Here is a 23,083-nt window from a genome sequence, read left to right on the forward strand (position 1 = left end):
TCTCCGAAGATATTGCTATTGCTGTGCTTCTCAAAAGCTTACCTGACACCTATGCTACTCTTGTCACTACCTTCAAGTATCACAATTATCTTTCTCTTGAAGGTATCATTAATGCTCTCCAAGAGGAAGAAAGAACTCAACAACGAAAGGTAACTGACACTGCATTTTTAGCAAAGAAAGAAAGTTCTAAGGTAAGAAAGCCTTGCACCCATTGTGGCAAAACTAATCATATGGAGAAGGACTGTTTCAAGGCTCATCCATGCACCATTTGTGGCCGTGATAATCACCGGGAGAGGGACTGCTACTCCAAACCCTCTACATCAGCCCCTGCATGTACCTCAGCCCATGTTGCTGCAACATCTCCATCAGCTGATCCTGCTGTTCCTTCCTCATATGATGAGAAGTGGGCTTTCTGATTACTTCTATTTCTTGTCTACCACTTTGACCACGATGATGTAGGTCAAAGGGTTCTAGTGTCTTGGTCTTTCTGTTTGACTACAGTCAATCTTCTATCTATCTAGTCTTGTCTGTCTGTCTATTTGTCTATCATTCTGATTGTGTTTTGTTTTAGATCCATCTTGTCCCTACCCTTGTGGACCCATATGAGGATATCACTTGAGGAGGGGTGTCTCAGGATCTTTGTCTATCATGTCTTCTATCTTGTCTCTCAGTCTATCGGTCTTTATGTCTGTCTTCTAGTCTTGTCTTTCTGTCTTACTCCTAGTGTCCACTTAAGGAGGGTGTTGGAGATAAGTGCACACTAAGTGTACTATTTCCCTAGTCTACATTTGTCTAAGTCTTGTCTAGTCTTTGTGTCTTGAGTGTGTGCCATGTGGCACCTCTACAATTATCCCATAAGCACTCTTGCTTTATGTCTTGTACTTTGGCCCATATATTCATGGGTCACATCATTGCAATCTATCTATCTAGCTTGTGTCTTGTCTACACTCTTCTCAAGGTACTTCTTGTCTTTCAATCTTGTTATTATTTCACTTCTAGTTTTCTAGTTTCTAGTTCTTACTTCCATATTCCAACAATATTACCAAGCAAGTGGATACATGTTGTTGAGGCAGGATGACAGAGTGTGTGTGTTAGTGAGGTGTGCTATCTCTCTCTCTCCCTCTTCTGTTCATTTCTACTGCATTTCTCACATGGTATCCCCCCCTCAGCCCTCTTTGGTGCATCTTGTGGAGCATCAGATCAGTCCATTCCAGAGCCTGGCTGAGGAGAGCAGAACCAGCCCAGTCTTGCACCTGTGGAGCAAGGTTCTGGAGCAGTTCATCCACTCCCTTGTGCTCCCTTTCTTTGGTTGTTGAGCTGTGTGTTTCGAGCTCTCAAGCAGCCCATTTTTTCCTAGGTTTTCCCCTAGTTGTAGCGGGGTTTTCTCTAGAGATCACTTCAAGTTCTCATGTGCCTTTCTCTCCTTCTGAGTGTGTGTGAGTGAGGGATGCTCTCTCTCTCTCTCTTCTGTTCATTTCTGCTGCACTTCTCACATGGTATCAGAGCCACAGTTGGCTTGAGACCTGAGGGGCGGAGGGAGTGTTGAGCCAACACACAGAGAGGAGGATTAGGGTGCTGTTTGGAGGTATCTTTGAGGAGGAGCGTATGCAAGGAGTAGAGTGTTCAGGTCACCAGCGAAGGGTAACTTTGAAGGGTGTTTTCATATCAGAGAGGAGGGATTCCCTGCGAAGGTATATTGGGTTGTCAGCCCCTTCATCCTCATCTTCAACCTTCTCCTTTCTTCAACCCTCAGTTCCTTCCATCCCATCCATCTTCTCTTTCAGTTCATCGTCCTCTTCACTCCGACATGGCGACTCTGTCCGAGATGGCAGAGAACAAGACTATAATACCAGATGACCCAGTGTACCATTACCACACCAGTGGAGTGTACTTCACACCTGTGGCCTGGGAGCAACAGTTCCAAGTTTCCAGTGATCGTGCTAAGCCACGAGGGGGCTTCTTTGACAGTACCTATGGCGGTCTTCAGCGGTGGTGTATCACACGATGGATTCCTCCAGTTGTTCCAGCAGCACACCCAGCTCCCTGGCTCTCTGTTCCATCCAATAGCTGAGAGGGATTGTTAGAGATCAACATCTCCTTACGAGAGAGGGCCAGTGTGTGAGGTGGGAGAGAGAGAGAAAGAGAAAGCACACCGACACACACAATGGACACAAGAGTGTGGGGATAAGAAGTATGTGTGTACCTCCCCTAGCACACAGTCAACCTTTTATATCAATGGATAAGGTTATAGCACTAAGTACACAGTACTTAGTGTACTTAACAATAAAAGTACTAACTGTACTTAAGTGTACTAACTGTACTTGGGTGGCCATAGTGCCTTTACCCCAACAACCTCCCACTTAAAGGCAATATGCCCTCAAGTAAAAAATAAATGAGAGAAATACAGCATATACACAATGGAGTACAAGGCCAAAATGAGGCTCAACCTATACCCATCAACTGTCGGCAATGTGCAAACCGCTCTGCAGGCAAGCCTTTTGTCAACAAATCTGCTGGATTGTCATCCGTGTAAATCTTGACAAGCTGAATCAGCTTATCATCTATTACCTCCCTGATGAAGTGATACTTCACATCAATGTGCTTTGTCTTTGCATGAAAGACAGGATTGTGTGCCAACTGAATAGCACTTTGACTGTCACAATACAACAATGGAATATCACCTGTAATGCCCAAGTCTCCCACTAGCCGAGATAGCCATAAGGCCTCCTTGCATGCCTCTGTGGCTGCAATATATTCAGCTTCCGTGGTAGACAAGGCTATGCACTGCTGCATCCTTGACATCCATGACACTGCACCTCCAGTGAATGTATAAACATAACCGGTAGTAGACTTCCGGTTATCTGGATGACCAGCAAAATCTGAATCCACATAACCATGCACCTTTGCATCCCTCTTGCCAAAGCATATGCACAACTCCTGTGTGCCCTTCAGGTATCTCATGATACCTTTCACTGCATTCCAATGCTTCTTGCTTGGATTTGCCATATATCTGCTAACCACTCCCACTACAAACGCAAGATCAGGTCTGGTAGCAACCATGGCATACATGAGACTGCCACAAGCTGAAGCATACGGAATCTTGGCCATTTCAGCCCTATCAGCATCTGAGTGTGGGCTTTCCATTGCACTGAGTTTCACATATGGAGGCAATGGAGAACTAAGGGTCTACCCCCCTCCATATGAAACCTGTGCAATACTTTGCCAATATATTCGGTCTGAGACAAATACAACAAACGCTGTCCCCTGTCTCTCCGTATCCGCATTCCCAGTATGTGATTTGCATCACCAAGGTCCTTCATATCAAAGGCCTCATGCAATCTTTTCTTAAGGTCATCAAGCTCCTTACGAGCTTTACCAGCAATAAGCATGTCATCCACATATAAAATGAGAATGATTAAGCTGCCATTTGCAGCTCTTTTGGTATATAAGCAGTGATCGTCATCACTTCTCCTGAAACCTTGGGACTTCATGAAGGTATCAAATTTCTTATACCATTCCCTTGGTGCCTGTTTCAGCCCATAAAGGCTCTTCTTAAGCTTGCATACAAGTGACTCCTTGCCCGTTTGACTGTTCAAACCTATCAACTTCAAGCTTCAAGACATCACTAAAACTGTATAACACAGTTTAGAGTAGGATTTAGGCAAAAGCCCCTTGACTGGAAGAAAAAATTCTAAGAATTTGAGTGCATATACCGCTTCACTGACCACTGTAAGGCATTTAATTACTTCCCCCAGCACTGATATGCATCCAATTGCAAAACCCCCAATTTGACTGGCACATTCAGTGCTCAAGTCATGTAGTACTCAATGCATCTTCCACTGTCCCGTAGGTCAACAAATGCATACGAATCCTGCAAGAATCAACTCCAAATAGGAGGATAAACGCAATGCGTGCGTATACAAGCCAATACTTGGCACTGGCTACAAAAGCCCCTTGATTCTGCAATTCAATGTTGAGGATTTCCTCACACAGTAGGCATAGACTGTTATCTGCTTCCCCCAATACCAGTAATGCTCACAATGAGCTCGAAGGCTGCACGTATACCTGTAACACTGCCAGAGCAGTTGGAGAACTCCTGGCGGGAGCTCGTAGGCCTGGCGGGCTGATGCGGGTTCTCACCTGCGTGGCGAGCTGACGGCGGATTGCTGAAGGTGTCGCCTGTGAGGCGACTTGACTGCGCGCTGGAGGAGTCGCCTATGTGGCGACTTGGCGGCCCGCTAGTGGCGTCGCCTATGCAGCGACTTGGCGGCCCGCTGAAGCAGCAGATCGATGCTGCTGGCGACGAAATGCAGCAGCTTAGGCTGCTACTGGCTTGAAGGCGCTGTTGCTGGACGAATGGGAGGGAGATTGGCAGGCTCAAGCTCTGATACCACTTGTGAGGTGGGAGAGAGAGAGAAAGAGAGAGCACACCAACACACACAATGGACACAAGAGTGTGGGGATAAGAAGTATGTGTGTACCTCCCCTAGCACACAGTCAACCTTTTATATCAATGGATAAGGTTACAGCACTAAGTACACAGTACTTAGTGTACTTAACAATAAAAGTACTAACTGTACTTAAGTGTACTAACTGTACTTGGGTGGCCATAGTGCCTTTACCCCAACACAGTGTTGGTGGGTGTGCCCACCCAGTGAGTTAGGGTAGCGTAGAGAGTGAGGGCATGTGTTGTGGGTGTGCCCACCCCCCCGTGAGGATAGTCTAGGGTATGTTGGTCCTTGGTGTGTGTGGTAGGGCTGCAGCCTGATCAGTGTTGAGGGGCAGGAGGAGGGCTGTCGACTATGGAGACGCATAGGGGGTCGGCCCTGATCAGCCCCTGCAAGGCTGCTACCAGGCCCTATTATAGGGCAGAGGTGGGTCGGCCCACCCCCTTTTGAGTCAGCATGCTGGTCTGTGGGATCGGCCACCTTGCAGGCTGGTCGGCCAGTCTGCCCTACCCGACTAGGGAGGGTCTGGGGGGCTATATATAGGCCCCCCCTCAGCCCTCTTTGGTGCATCTTGTGGAGCAGCAGATCAGTCATTCAAGGGCCTGGCAGAGGAGCAGAGCCAGCCCAGTCTTGCACCTGTGGAGCAGGGTTAGTGGAGCAGTTCATCCACTCCCTTGTGCTCCCTTCCTTTGGTTGTTGAGCTGTATGTTCCAAGCTCTCGAGCAGCCCGTTGTTTCCGAGATTTTCCCCCAGTTGCAGCAGGGTTTTCTCCAGAGATCACTTGCAGTTCTCCTGTGCCTTTCTCTCCTTCTGAGTGTGTGTGTGAGAGGCGTGCTCTCTCTCTCTCTTCCGTTCATTTCCCCTGCACTTCTCACAACATCCTACCTATTAAAAAATCTAGGGATTTGACAGAGAAAGCATTAACCAAGGAACCTTAAATCAACAAAAACATGAATCCAGAGAGCACACAGCAGTAGAAAAATTGACCCACCAACATATAGTTGGCATCGTGTCACATGCACAAACGCCAAGAATTTTACCTTCATCAGGATAGATGTTGTCATCTCCAGTTGAAGCTTGCATGTTTTTTGTAATGGAGTGGGAATCAGACTGCACGGCCCCTTCCAAAGGCCTGACTTCTTTAAAGTTAGTGGGCAAAAACGATACTTCAAAAGTTCACATCAATAATCACAGAGCTCTGCGGACTACAAAATTAATGCCAAGCAGAAAGTTAGAATGTATATTTCACACACCCATCATGTGGTAAGCTGTCCACATCTGCCTCCAAATTGAAAGAGTTCTTATCAGCAAGTTGTAGAGCTGATGCCTGTCCAGCAAGGACATTGAGTGCAGCTTGGGCAGAGATGGCAGCCACATCTGGACCAACAAGAGCGCCAAGGAATGCTACCTGCAACATGATACTTAAACATCACATATCAGCACACAAAAGGAATAGCACACTTAAAAGTGGAATGTTGTTGCGGAAATGATGTCGATAGGAAATAACTTGCCAAACAAGAAAACTGCATTGCATACCAATGCCATGACAGGATTGCCACATTCACTGAATGCGAGCATTTTATCTGAGCCACAAAGCCCTGCTGCTTGGGCTGCAGCAATCATGGCACTTGTGACAATGGAATTGTTATCTTCCAGCCCACCATCACCCTTGGTCTCTTCCTGTTTTAGCTTTCCAAAAACTGTGTCATCTTCAGAAACTTTCTGCTGGATCATGTCATTTGATTGATTCTTAGCAACTCCATCTTGGTCATCAATTTGACCAAAGGAGCTTGAATTCTTATTACCAACAATAGCATCGGCTGCAAGCTGCACACTTGAAAGATTGCTTGACAATTCCTTGGCTTCAAGAAAAGGATCTTCAATAGGCAATCGAATAAAATGAAGAATACATTGAGCCTTTGTCTTTGTAGCCACATGGTCTGCTATCTCACTGAAATTGTCTCCATATAATTCCAGTGCTTCAAGAAGTAGCAGTGTTTCTTGGTCTGTCCAACCACCACTGCCATTATCATTGGCCTCTGATAAGGCTTCCATGAGAATGAAATCTGTCTTTGTCATTCCAAAGCTGAACTTATCTTCATTATAACATTCTGGACACAAATCAAAATCTACCTGCCACATGATGATGAACCGAACAGTTTCACTATCTTAATGGTGACCAATGGTAAGGAATGGAGGGACTTCAAATCTCTGAAAGCTTTGCTGTGAACTAACAAGTTGAAGTATGATGTAATCCCTAGAAATGGCCCACACAGCACTGAAAGCATTGCTACACTAAAAAATCAAATTAAAGAGCAGTAATACAGAACATCATACAACTCCCAAGACAACTCTATCAGAAAATACAAACTTACACAGTCAAGAAAATTCAGAATAAGTTTTTACACCATACATTTGAAATTTCGCCATGTGTCGCTTAGGACTTAAATCTTAGTCTAGGGTTAAGGATCCTGCACATGTGCTTATGTTTCAATTATCTTTAGTATGGTAATGTCATCTTCAGCATGGCCGTGTCACCTTCAGTGTAACCTTGTAATCGTCAATGTGACTTTACCAACTTTACTCTGTGTTCACTCTTTAGTAACCTTTGTTTTCACCTATAGTTGTGTTTTGCTAGTGACTTTCAGTGACATGATGTCCAAAGCTAGTGCATGAGGTGGGCTTCACATAGGTGGAGTTACAAGTCACTTGGCAATTGGTTTGCCTGATCATCCTCCATTTGATAATAGATTATTAGCATGCCGCACAAGAATGAGAAATTCTTAGTACAATCACGAAGTTTTCAAACACCTTAGGGTCTTTAGAACCCTATATTGGATTACCCAATACTTATAGTTTGGCGTTTGAGGTGACTGTTGCTGTATTAGGTGGTGATGCTCAGTTTCATGAGAATGGAACAAAGATCCCTTAGTTTTCAAACCGTGAAGCAGATATGTCTTCACGGCCAACTATCCTTTGAGTATATCTTACTTCCAACATCAAGAGGGGACATCTGAACTCTCATTGGCAGACATGGGAAAACCACAGTTGGAATTGATTTGGACATGAGGTGATAAAATCAGGCTCACTTCTAGCAAATATGCAGGGAAATCTAGCTGCAGATCCATCCAATCCTTTCAAGGCATAGACCAACAATCCTCCATCATGCAAAATGGTTATAGGAGTTTGACTTTATTCCTAAAGATTGCATATCTAATAGAATAAACTATCTTACAGAAAGGAGATGCTTTCTCCTTCAGTAAAGCCTTGCTGAATATGGACCTGTAAATTTTGCATCATTTCATGAATGAAGTGATATCTGATATCAATGTGCTTAACCTTGGAATGACCACAAAAACTTTTGCCAAAGCAATGCATGATTGATTGTCACAATACTAGGGACTATACCCTCCTATGCTATGCCAAGATCCTGAAGTAACCCCTGAAACCAAATTGCTTCACATACTACAACATTTGCTACCATGTACTCAGCCTCATTGGAAGAAGAATGTTCCTCACCCATGAAAGAACGCTAGTGCTGAGTGAAAAGTGTAGCCTACAGCAGACTTTACGTCTTTGCTACTTGCTCAATCAATGTGGCATCCACATCCAGCTCATCCATATCAACATCCATTTCAATCTTGTCTCCATGGGGGTAGAAATTGATTTGTTGTCCTGCATGTGGGGCTTTTCCAATGAGCCCTTAGTATACTTTGTCTATGAACAAAAAACCACTAAAGTTGTCCCAAATATATCATCTCAAACTCTTTGCATGACACCACCTTAAGTTGATCTATGAGAGCTTGACCATGCCCGTAATGATGAGATCATTGGCATAAAGATTGACAAGAATGAAGCTATCATTTTTAATAGAACAAAAAGACTTGGATCTAATTTGTCCTTCTCCATGTCAAAAGTCCAAAAGAAGGTATCTATCTTTGGTGTACACAATCTAGGTGCTTACTTAAGTCCACAAAGTAACTTGTGAATCTTGCAAACCTTTTGCTTTTGTTCCTTCTAGACAAAGTAAGATGAGCGCTTCATACAAACCTCCTCGTCCAAGTCTCCATTAAGAAAGTAAATGTGACATCATTTGCCATACAAGCCATGAGAAGTAAGCTGCCATGGATAACACTGTTCTTACAATACTTGACCTTGCAACTAGTGTAAGCATCTATAAACTTACCCCCCCTTCCTAGAAGTACCCTTTGGCAACTAGTCTTGCCTTGTACTTGTCCATGTGCTTTGACTTTCTTTTTATACACCCACTTGCATCCTACTGGATTCTTCTAGGGAAAATTAACTAGTCTCAGCTATTATTCTTGACAATGGCATCAGTTTTCTTCACATGATTATATGTTGAGTGAAACTAACAGTCATCAATTACCCAACACATACATCATGAGGATTGGATTTGCACTCTCCTTTGCTTGCTGTAATTTGGTTGGATGCCTCATCCTGCTGCCCGCATGGATATTCTGCAATTTTGCATCCTCAATTGGCTTCACATACCCTCTGGGCAATTTTTCTTGGAGAATCAAGGCATGTACTATAATGACCCTCAATATCTTGCTACATCTCCCATGTAGCATAAGAATGTAATATCAAAAGAAGAATCCTTGAAAGAAGAGAGAAACTCAAATAGATCCAAGTTCAATTAACATGTGTGCACAAAAATCACTCAGAGAGATTCTACTCAGATCTGAGATTAAGCCAGCTAGAACATCCAAAATAGTCCAAAGTTTGTTCGTCAAAACAAAGGTCAAAACCTTACAGCATCACACTCCTACAAAGACCTTGACACATGCAACAGTGAGCTACCTTTGGATGCTCAATGGAGAGCTCCTTTGTCTGCTCTAAGTCTACATCACATTACTCAGTGTGCTCCCTATGTGAATATTCCATGGCGTTCACAAGTGTGTGGCAATTTACAGATGGAAGAGGGGACTCAGTCTGTCCCGCTCCAGAAGCCGGCTGACTAGCCTAAAGACTATCCAAATGTAAACAACTGACCTATCTGTGGGCCAACCGACCCCACAAATGCCCATTTTGCTGACTAGGTTTATAAGCCCCATAGCCCCCTTTGATTGGACCCTTATCTCGGCTCCCATCTGCCCCAGCCATTGTCACCAATTGGTACTTCTCCCAAGAAATAAAGAGGAATCTTTGGTCAAAGAAAGTTGACTTTAGTTAACTAGAAAAAGTTTTATTTACTTGTGTTGCATTGGTAAAAGAGAGCTGCAGGGACGCCCACACATTAAACTAACCTCTTGTTGAAATGGTCACCTCCCCATCTGTAAGCCCCCATATGAGGAGAGCATGGGGGGGGTGAACCTAAGCACAAAAGCATGGTACCCAGCTGCCAGTGAAGGGCCTGGCAGAGGCAGCTCAAGGCACCTTCATGGTGGGATGCAATCACATAATAGGCGGCCCGGATGGCAAGGGTTGCAGGCAGGATCTCGACCTGCAGCAAGCCCTGGACGAGGCACAATGACATCAGCAGGAACAGCAGCGCTTTGGGGCCTGGAAAGTAACCTGGCAGGAGGCGATACATGCAGGGCTCATAGGTGCCTACTAGAAGCACATGGCAGGCCAGCACAGCAGGCTGGAACAGGCCTCACATAAAGGCAAACAGTGGCGCAGGGCTACGTGGCAAGGCGGGGCAGCAAATGGGCTGGCAAACCCCCCGGCCTGGTCAGTAGGTTGACCCCAAGGGGGTCGGTTTTGGTCGGCCAGGGGCAGGGGACTGAACCAACCAGCAATCGGCCCTCTCTAGGGCTGCTGGGTCGGTTGGCTGTGTTGGTAAACTGAAAGGAAAGAGTAGAGTGGACACAAATTCAGAATACTTGCATTATGGAATGAAGAAGAGTGAGGTCCTTATGTAGGTACCTCTTGCATGCTCACTGACATCACTGATGACTTCAGAGCTCCACAATCATCTCCTCAATCTGCTCCTAGATTCTCTCAATCATCCTATGTGGCTTTCCACCACCTAACTGTGCTTATGGGCACCTAACTGTGCCTCTAGCACTCACACATAGAAACCAAGGTGTGCCTGAGGCATACACCTTGAGATATCCCAACAAACCCCCCTCAAGGAAATGCCTCAGGCTATGTCAAGGATACAGCTAGCACAAGGTGTCTCATGCCATCTCATGGTGGTCATGGATCTAGGATCTCAAGCTAGCATGGGTTCCCATGGGTGTAAGGTAAACAAAAGGGATACAAAATACCTTCCAATGGTTATCTCCCCTGCAAGTACATGCACACAATGTCTGCAGGAGGTACCATGGAGCAAAAACACATACACATGGCCTACATCATATGGTGACCAGAGGTGTTTACAAAACACAATAGTTTATTTCATTCATTTTGGAGGACTATCCAGGCTGAGTACCTTGACTCAACAAAAAGAGAGATCTGGAGCATACATAGAGATGATTTAAAATGCATAATCTTCAAAGGATGCCTCATCTTGTGGAGGCACATCAACTGAAAGTAGATTGGCATTTTCTGTTTTTTCTTTGGCTCTGCAAAACTTCTCATGATGATTGTTTTTGCCACAGTGTTTGCATGGATTGATTTTGAAGCAGTCCTTTGAAAGGTGATTTGTCTTCCCACAATGATTGCAAGGTGTAAACTTGCCCTTCTGGATTTTTACAGCATAAACTGTGTCATTGCCTTTCCTGAGCTCCATGTGCCTTTCTTCTTCTTGGAGAGCAGAGATAATACCTTCAAGATTAGGATTAGGAAGATTTTTCAAAGTGGTAACAATATGATCATAATCTTCAGGCATACTCTTAAGTAACAGTGATAGGAGAGTTAATAGAAGCAAGTTGAGTCATAAGACTCCGCATGTAATTGACATGTGCTGCCAAAGGAGTGCCACTAATCATCTTCAATTCAAAGAAAGAGATTTTAAGTGATAATTTAGAGATGTGAGAGCTAGCACCAAAAATCATGTCAAGCTTCTGCCAAGCTTCTGAAGGAGACTCTAAGTCAGAGATATGATGAATATAATCATCTCCTAAAGCAAGAGCAATGATACCATATGCTTTCTCCTCTCTAGCGGGATCCCTTGCCGGGCGTGTCGGAGCTGAGGATTCTCCAGCATTGGAGGCTGTAGAAGAAGAAGTTGAAGTCGGTTTGACAAGTCCCCAGAGGTTTTCCCTCATCAATGCAAATTTCACCTTCATCTGCCATGTGTGGAAGCCCTTTCCATTGAACTTTTCTATATTCAATATGGTAGCCATGAGAGGGTCTAACCCAGATATTGGGCAGTGTCTTCTCTCTTACAAGGCTAGAATAACAACTAAAAGGCTTCCAAATATAATGTAGCAAAGACTAGTGACCAAAAATCAAACAATGATGCTTTTTCTTACATGCTTCAAAGAGGTGGCTAAAATGAAAGCTTTCCAATCAAAACCAGGTATAGCAACTCAAAGCAAAGCCGAAGCCACAGTTGTACTGATGTTATTGAAAACTTCAAAAACTCAGAAATGCTAGAGTAGCATTTTATGTAGCATCATCTTCAAAAACTTGTCAAAACTGTCAAAATCAAAAGACTGAACTTGGAGGGCTTGTATCTCACTCTTCAAAGCAAGGAAAAGAGGGCTTTCTGAAGCAAAAGAAAGCTCATATACCAGAGAAGATCCAACACAGAGGTTGGGCAAAATGGCGCGTCGTTTTGCCCGGGGGAGTTGCTGCAGGCTGAACCTGAGTTTTGACGATTTCTCCTTCGTTACTGAACCAAATGAGCTGAAAAATGACTCAAAATGTTCGTCTTGAGGTCGCCCATCTACAAGAGGGCTCGAGCAAGATTTGGGAAGAAAGAGGAGAAATGGTGAAGATGAAGAAGAAGAAGATGATGATGAGGGATCAAAGGGCTCTGATACCATGTTGGTAAACTGAAAGGAAAGAGTAGAGTGGACACAAATTCAGAATACTTGCATTATGGAATGAAGAAGAGTGAGGTCCTTATGTAGGTACCTCTTACATGCTCACTGACATCACTAATGACTTCAGAGCTCCACAATCATCTCCTCAATCTGCTCCTAAATTCTCTCAATCATCCTATGTGGCTTTCCACCACCTAACTGTGCTTATGGGCACCTAACTGTGCCTCTAGCACTCACACATAGAAACCAAGGTGTGCCTCAAGCATACACCTTGAGATATCCCAACAGGCTGGCCAGGCTCTTGGGCCTATATAAGGAGGGCCTTTGTGACCTCATAACTCATCACTTGGAGCAGCAGTTCATGGAGCAGAAGGAGCAGCAGAGCAGCCACCTGTGGGCCTTTATCCAGAAGGAGACAAGTGGGCTGTAGAGCTGCAGACCTAGCTCAGAGTGCTGCCCACCTAGGCTGGTGCAAAGACAGCAAGGTGGAAGGAATCTAGACGGAAAGTCTCCTTACACTCAAGGTGGAGCACGCAGGCTTGAGTCGAGAGATAACTGGTAGATAGGAGAAGGACCTTGTGGTAAGATCAAAGGACCACACCATTGGTGAGGCTCTGGATCTATCTCTTTTGTATTGTGTCCATAGCTTTGGACGGAAATATATTATTTTGGTGGTTTCTCTATCTGGCTGGTTCATTGTCTATTGATGAGTCTGCACATCTATTTTATGCACATAAGTTAAGAAGTTTGTGATTCCACACCCCACACGCACACTGTGTGAGCTCCTGGGCATTACTATCAGTCTTCCGCTGTGCGTACCCTCTGTTGGGTAATTTCTAACACCTCCAATGGACTAAAGTGTTGGAAAATGTTTATTGAATGCATAGGACCAAGAAGAGTGCAAAAAGGCCAAAATTCAAGTGGCAAGTGCCAAAAAGCAGGTCCCACAAGAGCCAAAGTAAAGAACAAGTGGCGTCCCACTTTATGGAGGGCCCACTAAAGTCAAAAGCCCATAAAAGATGCCCTACTTGGAGAAAAGCGCTTTCTTTATGGAGAAGAGAAGCAAAAGCTAGTTTTTTGTAAAAAGAAGCCTATTCTAGGCTAGAAAGCAGGTCTAGCTTTGGAAAAGCACAAGCTAGGCCTTGTCCAGGGCTGTGGTTTGCTTATTGGAAGCTGTGTTTGAGGTTCAGTTGAGGTTCTAGTCGGTAAAGTATCAGAGCTTAGGATTGTCACTTTCCTTGGTGACAACACCCAAGACCAAGAAGATTGTTGAGGACTGCAGCGATTTTGGATAAGCGAGAGTTTCAGCAGCCTTGATTACTGTGCCATGCTGTCCTGCAGAAAGCCTACCTTCTTCTCTTTTCGTTGCAGTCTATGATTCCTACGTGGCATCACTTCTGCTCTTTTTCTATGGAGCCTATGCTGCTGTACACAAGCATCCACAGCCCCTGGCATGCTTCCTACAGACTGGAGCACCATCAAGTATTGCCAGGCAGTCTCAGAAGACAGCACGGGTCAAAATATGCAGAGTTGTCTTCTTTGTCAGAAATTTAACGCGTTGACTTTTGACACTATCAACAAAGTGTTGACTAGATGTGGACCTCTGTACACACAAAACCTATTCTCCTACTATAGAAGCAAATGGGAGTGGGAAATGCAATGCTCAACAACACACACACAGGGAGAGAGATGCCTCAAAACTCCTTCATCTTAATGTTCTCTAATTCAACATTACACACCCCATTTCACTTTACAAGAGGATTACCCTAATCCTTTCTTCTCTTTACACTATGTCCTTTGGGATTCCACCTCATCCTATGACTCACACACACTTTTGTTCATATGTATAATGTCTATACACCAACAAGCTCCCCCTCAAGCTCAACATGAGCTTGCACATCATACAAGCCTAAAGCTTCTCTAAAATACTCAAACTTATCTTTACCTAAAGCCTTGGTAAAGATATCAGCCACTTGCTCATTGGTCTTCAGATAGACCAAAATCTATTTCATCACTAACCACTTCCTCCCATATGAAGTGATAGTGGACTTCTATATGCTTGGTTCTTGCATAATACACCGGATTCTTTTCTAGCATGATGCCACTCACATTATCACAAAAGATCATGACAAACTCATCATCTGGCATCTTATCTTTTTGAGTGAACCATTCACCAGGGTGGGTCATATGATTGTTGGCACCCGAGTCAATAAACCAATCATCACTTTGTGATGGCGCTGACATGCTATCCATAACATACTCCATGCTAAATAAATGAGCTCCATGCCTATGCTCATATATATATCATACTCCCTTTGGCCAACATAATTGTGGTATTTATGCCTTCCACATTGGCCTTTATGGAAGGAATTTTGTTTGGCATGACAATCCCTCCCACCTCAGTGATGCTCTAGTATCAGTCAATTTTCTCTCCTGTATGTAGCCTATTGGATGCCTCAAACATATGCAAATGATATGTTGGACCTTATCAGAAGAACCACTTGCTGACCGGAGAAACAGCCTGAGCGCTAATGCAGAAGCTTCAGATCCTCTCAACAAGAACACAGACCATGAAATCTGCTACCGCAAACCATTCGGAAAGGTTATTCCTCTCGTGAATTGTTGTATCGTCATCACTCTTGGCATATGCGTATTCGAAAATGATCCAGGTCGCTCAAGAAGCATCTGATCCCATTCATCGTCAGTCTCACCAAGAAGATGGCAATGATGTGCTCATACTACCATCAAAAAAAACTGCAGAGTAGTCGTATGTTGCTTACTCTATTTTTCAGAGCATCTGCGCCTTCGCCCAACACTGGATCAAAAAAATCAAGTCACGGCACCTTGGGTTCATGTCATTAATCCATCTCAATAATCGTGACTTCAATATAGCAAAACCATTATCTGCTTCGGAATCTTCACATGTCGAGTGGAACACGAGCCTATGGAATGAATTACACCTTATGAGTTTCAGCACTTCACCAACAATTTCAGAACCTTTACTTCCCATGTCTAGCCAATTGGTCCTGGCAAATAGTTTGTCTCAAGCAACTCCAATGAAAGATTCAGATCTGTACTTCCCCACTGAATGCTTTCCAATTTTCTTCTGTTGCAGGGCTCTGGCTGCAAGGCTTGGCTGTCTATACATACATAGGAAAATGGGGTGACAGAAGTTTGCTATGCTATCACTTGTAGAAGCAAATGGGAGTGGGAAATGCTCAACAAGACACACACAGGGAGAGATGCCTCAAAACTCCTTGAACTTCATGTTCTCTAACTTAACATTACACACCTCGTTTCACTTTACAAGAGGATTGCCCTAATCCTTTCTTCTCTTTACACTATGTACTTAAGGATTCCACCTCATCCTATGACTCACACACTCTATGTCCATATGCATAATGTCTATACACCAACGTAGCACTTCCAAAACAATTGCAAGGCCTGTGTTGCTCTCCTAGAGCTTATGTGGACCTCATACGTATGCCCCACAATCACGCCTCCTTGCTACTTCTCTAGCCAGCCCTTATAAGGTAGTGCTTGCTCAAGATCCTTGACCTCCTTGCTGCTATGAAGGCAGCCCAAACTGAGGCACAATTCTCCTCCTGACACCGTCTTCCTTTGCTGTTGTGTAGGCAGCACTTGAAGAAGAACTCTAAGAACTATCCTTGCTGCCAATAGTCACTTACCTCGCTGCACCAATAGGACCTGGTTCGCTCCTTGAAGCAGGCTGATCTGCACAAGGTTTGAACTCCCTGGAATAGTCACAATGCCCTAGACAAGGGGGCTTCCCATAGGGGGCTGGAAGCCCCAAAGATTGACCAACTAGGTCAGTGAGCCAACCGACCCAGTCAGCCAGCCAAACAACCAGCCAACCGATTGGTCCCACTAGCTGACCCAATGAAAGATTCAAATCTGTACTTCCCCACTGAATGCTGTCCAATTTTCTACTGTTGCATGTAGACCATTCTATGGACTATCCATAGGTGCCACTCAATCCTTGGTATGTGCCTTGTAGGCCTAGTTATAGGCAGTTAGCACACTTGGTACAGTTAGCACATGTACCAGTTAGGACACTTAGTCTAGTTAGGACACCCTGTCCTAGGGTTTTGTTAAATTGGGTGCCTCTTGTACTCTCTCATTTGAGTTTGCAGCAATTCATTACACAAGCTCGTTTTTGCCTCCATTCCTTGTCTCTTTGAGCTTCCATTGCCTGCCCTAGCCTACAGTGGTATCAAAGCAAGTTGGGGATCCCTCCCCTCAGCCATGGGCATCTTTCCCAAGCTGTTTGGCAGCCATTTCTGCTCTCCTTGCTAATCGGCCCATTTCTCCAAGTGGTCTTCACACATGCAAGCATTCAAGACTTCTCCAAGCAATCTTGTCGCGGCAAAAGTGCATTTTGGGGCTGTTGCAGCATTTCGAGGTGTTTTGGTGTTGCATTTGTGCCTTGAACCAGCATTTCGGAGCTGTTTTCAGCATTTTCGACTTGTTTTCCTGCAGTCGCCTCACACATGACTGTACGAAAATCCGTACATTCTGTACGGCTTGTACGTACAGCTGGTGGAAGCATTTAATATATACCTTTGTAAGACAAGAATAAGTCCAATCATACAAATTTAGATTTTTTGATGTTCTAAAGACCACAAAAGAATTTTGGCTGTTGGGGCTTTTGCACCCGCGTAAGATAAATCGATGTAGTTGAACAATTGATCACCACTTGGACGAAAATTCAAAGAATTTGCATGTCCGCTAAGGTGATAGAAAAATGTACCTTCGTAAGACTAAAAAAAAGTCTCCACGGTCGGACAATCCAACAAAAGTTTGAACTTGAGCTGCTACTCCTCTCCCCGCTCCCTTGCTGCCCCCTCTCCCTCAGCCCCCTCCCTGGGTCCCTCCCTCCCTCCACCTCCCTCGCCCTCAGCCCTTCCCCCTCCCCCTCCCCCTCCCTCAGCCCATCCCTCCCTCCTCCTCCTCTCCCTCTCAGCCCGCTCCCCCTTCCCCTCCTCTCCCTCTCAGCCTGCCCCCTCCTCTCCCTCTCAGCCCGCTCCCCCCGCTTCCCCTCCTCTCCCTCTCAGCCCGCCCCCTCCCCTATCCTCTCCCCTGCTCCCTACCCTCTCCCTTCTCAGCCCACTTCCCCCCCTTCCCCTCCTCTCCCTCAGCCTGCCCCATCCCCTCTCCTCTACCTCGCTCCCCCTGCTCTTCCCCCCCGCTCCCTTCCCTCCACCTCAGCCCTCCCTCTACCCCGCTCCCTACCCCCTGCCTCTACGCTCTCCTCTACCCTGCCTCTACGCTCTCCTCTACCCGCTCCCTACCCCCCCCGCCTCTACCCCCCTCTCCTCTACCCCCCTCCCTACCCCTCGCCTCAGCCCTCTCCTCACCCCCGCTCCCTATCCTCCGCCTCAGCCCCCCCTCTCATCTACCCCCCCTTCTCCTCTCCCCCGCTCCCTATCCCCCCACCTCAGCCCTCTCCCCTACCCGCCTCCCTACCCCTGCCTCTACGCTCTCCTCTACCCCGCTCCCTACCCCCCGCCTCTACGCTCTCCTCTACCCGCTCCCTACCCCCCCGCCTCTACCCCCCTCTCCTCTACCCCGCTCCCTACCCCTCGCCTCAGCCCTCTCCTCACCCCCACTCCCTATCCTCCGCCTCAGCCCCCCCTCTACCCGCTCCCTACCCCCCGCCTCAGCCCTCTCCTTACCCCCCTCCTCTACCCTTCCCCCTCTTTTGCTTCCTTTCTCCCCCCTCTTTCACTCTTCCACAGCGCTTTTTGGAACGGACGGAGCCTCAAAAGTGTTCGAATCGGCCTCTTCACCTCGATTGGCGATGGATATTCCATTAGCCGATCCTAAGCATATGCCTATTCATGCACGCATTGACAGATTTTATGTAGATGATTGGGCACTAGACAGAGATGGTAGCTACTGCCCTTTCTAGTATTAGCGACTTTTACCACTCAGTTGCTAGTACCAAGAGATGAGATATTCTCAGACGTGAGATTGGTATTCGCCAACAGTTGGCAGCTTTGCAGCGGGAAGAGCAGAAACGGCCTTCAGATGCTTGGATTCAGGAGCGCCTTGCTGCAGCAAAAGCTCATTAGCAGACATTGCTTGATCAGAGAGCAGAGTATGCCTTTCATGCACGGGAGTCCTTCTGCAGATGGGTGGCAGAGTCAATAAACACTTTTTCTCTACTCTTGGCCCTAGTCATAGTAGAGAGAGTGTATCCCAGCTTATTGACTCACATGGGGTTTTACAGACAGATCTAGATGACGTCATGCGCATAGCTTCAGATTTCTATGCCGCCCTTCTTACTGCAGATCCTGACACACAGGATAGAGAGGATGCTAGACAGGTTATTTGGCAGAGCATCGCTATGTTGGTGAAACCGGATATGCATGTTTTGCTTGATGTACCTTTCACCAACACAGAATACTGTACTTTCCGCCCTTCACAAGGGCAAGTGCCCAGGTTCGGATGACCTCACCCCTTCTTTCTTCATTGCATTTTGGGATATGATTGGAGACTGCATTACATCAATCCTGCAGGGCATTTGGGACTCTGGTGAGATGCCCGGGTTGCTCACAAAGGGTCTCATCCACCTTATCCCGAAAGGGGGTTGCAGAAATTTAGTGTCCCAGTGGAGGCCTATCACACTTTTAGGGGCATGTTACAAGATTCTGGCCAAGGCAATCAACCTCCGATTGCAGCCCCTTCTCCTAGATCTTATTCATGACACTCATACGGGATTTGTGCATGGCAAAAGAATTTTTGATAACATTTTCTTCTTTTGGGAAGCTTCAGAGTGGGCCATGCAAAGTGGCCAGAATCTAGCCATTCTGCTCTTGGATTTTGAGAAAGCTTATGACAGAGTAGATTGGGGTTTTTTAGAGGGCACCCTTCTACGTTTTGGCTTTACAGATGCTTGGATCAGAGGTGTTTCCTCTTTGTACATTCAGCCCACAGCCAGGTACTTATTGGTGGGGTAAGGGGTGAGAGATTTCAGATTTCCAGATCCGTCCGTCAACTATGCCCCCTTGCTCCTTTTCTTTTTTTGTTCGTGGCTGAAGCTATGAGCATCTATATTAGATCTCAAGCTGACATCTTTGGGCTGAGACTTCCCATCAGACGGGAAGAGGAGTTACTTGACACTGAGTTGGCAAATGGCACGGTAGTTTACTTGGATGCCACACCACAGACGCTCACTTCTTTCAGGACAGCATTGGATTTATCTTGCTTGGCGGCGGGGGCGCAGATAAATTGGCATAAATCCAATGGCTTTTGGATCAGTTACGAGGACACTCCAGATTGGGGGATTGACATAGGTTTCACTTGGGTTCAGAGGGGTGTATTTGGGCTGCCACGTCGGCTTGGATATTTCCTCCACGCAGCAGTTTGCTCCCGTGTTGGAGAGCATCAGGAGGAACCTCCTTTCTTGGATCTCAACCAAGCTAGACCTTGTCTCTAGAGTTGTGGTGGTCAACCAAGTCATCTTGGCCACGACCTAGTTTGTTTGCTCTCGCTGGTGCCATTCTAGGGATTGCATCATTCAGCTCATGAAACCGATCAGAAATTTCCTTTGGAGTGGGCTTGATGGCACAGCAGATGCTTTAGCCAGGGTGGCTTGGGAAACCCTCATCCTCCCTACACAAGAAGGGGGTCTCAATGTTATTGATCCACATTTACAGTGCAGAGCTTTACTCTCCAAGATGGTGGTGCGCGGACTTATGCTAGGGCAAGAGCCGTGGAAGGCTTTTTTTGTTAGCAGCATACAGATGTGCACACCTTCGTCAGGAGACTGGATGGATAGTATCAGATGGATCTTCACCGCAACACACCTCAAGTCTCCTTCATCCCCTCTCATGGTTGCCATCCTAAAAGCATGGGCCAGCTTCAGGAGCACTCTTCAGAGGATTTCCCCTTCCTCTCGCGAGAAGATTGATAGGCAACCGGTCATGTGGAATGACAATATATTGGATGATCGTGGCAAACCACTTGGTACTTCACTCTACATGTAGTGGTCCAGATGGGAGAGGGGACCTGCCTCATCTTTGGGGTCATGGAAAGCTTTCCGGAGGCTTCCAAAGGAGACTAAATCTCAGTTGACAAGACATCTCAGAGGGAGTGCAAGGAGGATCTTGCAGATTGAGGCAGCCCTTCTAGTGGATTGGGTAGACACAGATGATATGCCTCTCACTTGCTTCACTTGGGCAGATGCTTTTACGAGAGGGGCTGTTCCTCTTTAGGTTTTGGCCTTTCGAGATGCACATGGGGATCCCTTAGTTTTTGATGTGCATGATGGTGGTAGGTTGTTCAGGTCCACAGAGGACATCTTGCTTGAGTCTACCTTTCAGCCTATCAGGATTGTAGGTCTTTTGGTGCAGGGATCAGATTCAAAGTGGTTCCTTGACCCAGACCCCCGGTGTTATGCTCTAGCCGAGATAGCATGACCTCGCAAAGATCGGTGGGCATTTTCCCTTAGATGACCAACTTCTGTAATATTTTATGTGCGTAAATAAAATGGTCAAGGGAAGTAACTGCCAAGGTCCTAGGTGAGGGTGTATTGGCATCGACTAGGTGGTTCTGAGTGCTAAGACCTAGGTGCACCTAAATGTGTAATAATGCCAAGGGGCAAATGTTTTAATTGTGCCCCAAGAGAGGGGTAAATGGTATACCAAGTTAAAGGTCTAAAATGATGACATGTGGCAGAGGGAACCATCTAGGGAGTTGTGGGCTTGTGGATAGGCATGAAGGATAAAAAAAAGTTACGTATCTTGTGTGAGCATGCGATCCATGAGATTGGCTAGGAGGAAATACTGATGCCAACGCCTGTGAGCTAATCAGAATCAACGAAAACCAGAGAGATTAGAAATTGTTCGTTTCATTTGGTATAAGAGCAGGTGAGCGTTCAGGCTAGATGAAAGAGGTGCAGACGGAGGATTACTTCGTGGAGAGAGGTTTGACGAGGGGGAAAGCAGCGGGGTAGGCTGACGATGAGCTGTGATGGCATGGCGCACCTTCAACTATTTGATGGACAAGCCTCGCGTGCTGGTGGTTGATGCCAGAAGCTTAAGCTCTTACTCTGCTGGCCACATTCGGAACTTCATCTGTGTAAGGAAACGCAAGGCTGTGGTTTTGCAAAATGAGGAAACAGGTTTTGGAGCAAGTGCACCCTTTCGAACTTTGGTAAATCAGGCGTAGCGATGGACGATGCACGGACAACGATATAGCCCGTGAGTGAGGTGTTGGCGGTGTCAAGCGTATCAGTGGCCTCATTGACGAAGGAAGCGCTGATTTCTGCTCTTCAATCAATCCCGACGCGAGAAGCTAGGTCCTCACGTCAAGAAGCCCACTTTGCAATCTGTCACCACGTATGTCTTTGCAAGCTTTGTAGATTGGAGGTCCTTCAACGCGATAAATGATCCCCTTTTTTTTGGTTCGTAAGGGATCATCAACGTTGGGCTGCATTGAAAAATTTGATAGACAGGGGTAATCACTCGAGGCTGGCCGTTGCCTAGCTTGAAGCCCTACGCGTGAACAAGCCTACCAATCTGTTCACCAAACCAGAGCCAGTTGGTCCAGTCAGTGTAACCAGACAGTTATCCATCCAATTACTGTGGAGGAAAAAAAAAAAAAGAGGTTTTTGGTCACCAGTTTCCACTTATCTGCTGTCAGTTAATTTCCTGTCAGAAAGACAGAGTTTTGCAGAAATCTAGAGACTTGCAAAGGCTTGGGCAGAAGAAGGAAGTTCGGGACATCTGCACTACGTGGAACATCTAGGGAGGATCTTTTTTTTCCCTTTTATACAAATTTTCAGCTTGCAGTCTATTTTACTCCTGTACAGCAAAAGGGGAATTCGAAGTGTGATATACTTTTGGGGTTTTAACGTACGGAAAGAAGTTGAAAAAAAAAAAAATCTATTTTCCCTTTCGAAAGAATGGAGGCAGAGGGACAAGATTCCAGGGTAAATCCTGGCGAATCTAGAGCGCACTCTACACGACAAGTGTCCCATCACACAACACCTACTCTGGTGGTAGGATTTCTGTACTAGAAGATGCTTCACAGTAGATCATGAACCAGCAGCTTCAAGTGAACGCTGGTCAAAATGAAATTAGGGAGATGGTGCAAGCCTTGTCGGCTAGACCATCTAGAAATGAAAAGGGCAAAGCTCCAACAGAGCCAGAGCCCAATATACACTCATCAGAACGTGCGAAGGTCAAGGTACCTAATATTGCCAACTATAGACCGGAGAAGTACGCTGGTCGGATGACCGAGCGTAGTTCTGATGTGATCGAGGTTTGGTTACACAAGTGGGAAGAAGCCTTCGCCATTTGTGAAATCAGATCTGATCTAAAGAAAACCCGCGAGACCACTCACCTGTTTATTGAGGCAGCAGATAGATGGTGGATAAAGCAACAGAAAGATCGAGTTGCCCCTACCACCTGGGAAGGGTTTAAAGCTGAATTTAAGAAAACACTTTCTTCCACCCGACGAAGAGTCCCGAGCTTGGGATGCTTATAGAAACCTTCGCCAGAGGAATTTGTCGGTGGCAAAGTACACTGACAAATTCAAGGAATGTGTTATGAAAATAACAGACCCTCTCCCTATGTCGGTTCAGTTGAAAGACTATATCTGTGGACTGAACGACAAGATTAAAATGGAAGTTCGGGCTAAATATGTGACTATATTAGATGAATCTATTGCAGTAGCCCTGAACTATGAGGATGCCAGAGGCAGCCCTAG

The 23,083-nt window shown here is 45.9% G+C and overlaps 1 protein-coding gene across 1 annotated transcript in view; it reads right to left on the reverse strand.

Annotated features, from left to right (window-relative positions):
- The window catches only part of LOC147898527 (SWI/SNF complex subunit SWI3B-like), a 64,709-nt gene that overhangs the window by 13,559 nt on the left and 28,067 nt on the right, over positions 1 to 23,083 (reverse strand). Inside the window, exons 3-5 of the mRNA XM_087379347.1 lie at positions 5,985 to 6,581; positions 5,702 to 5,856; positions 5,489 to 5,580 (exon numbers count right to left, since the gene is read on the reverse strand). Of these exons, the coding sequence (XP_087235473.1) occupies positions 5,489 to 5,580; positions 5,702 to 5,856; positions 5,985 to 6,581 (844 nt within the window). The remainder of the gene's footprint in view (positions 1 to 5,488; positions 5,581 to 5,701; positions 5,857 to 5,984; positions 6,582 to 23,083) is intronic.

The sequence above is a fragment of the Dipteris shenzhenensis genome, chromosome 9, assembly GCF_047967505.1.
Source record: "Dipteris shenzhenensis isolate YYH24624 ecotype China chromosome 9, Dip_SZ_1.0, whole genome shotgun sequence".
NCBI lineage: Eukaryota > Viridiplantae > Streptophyta > Polypodiopsida > Gleicheniales > Dipteridaceae > Dipteris > Dipteris shenzhenensis.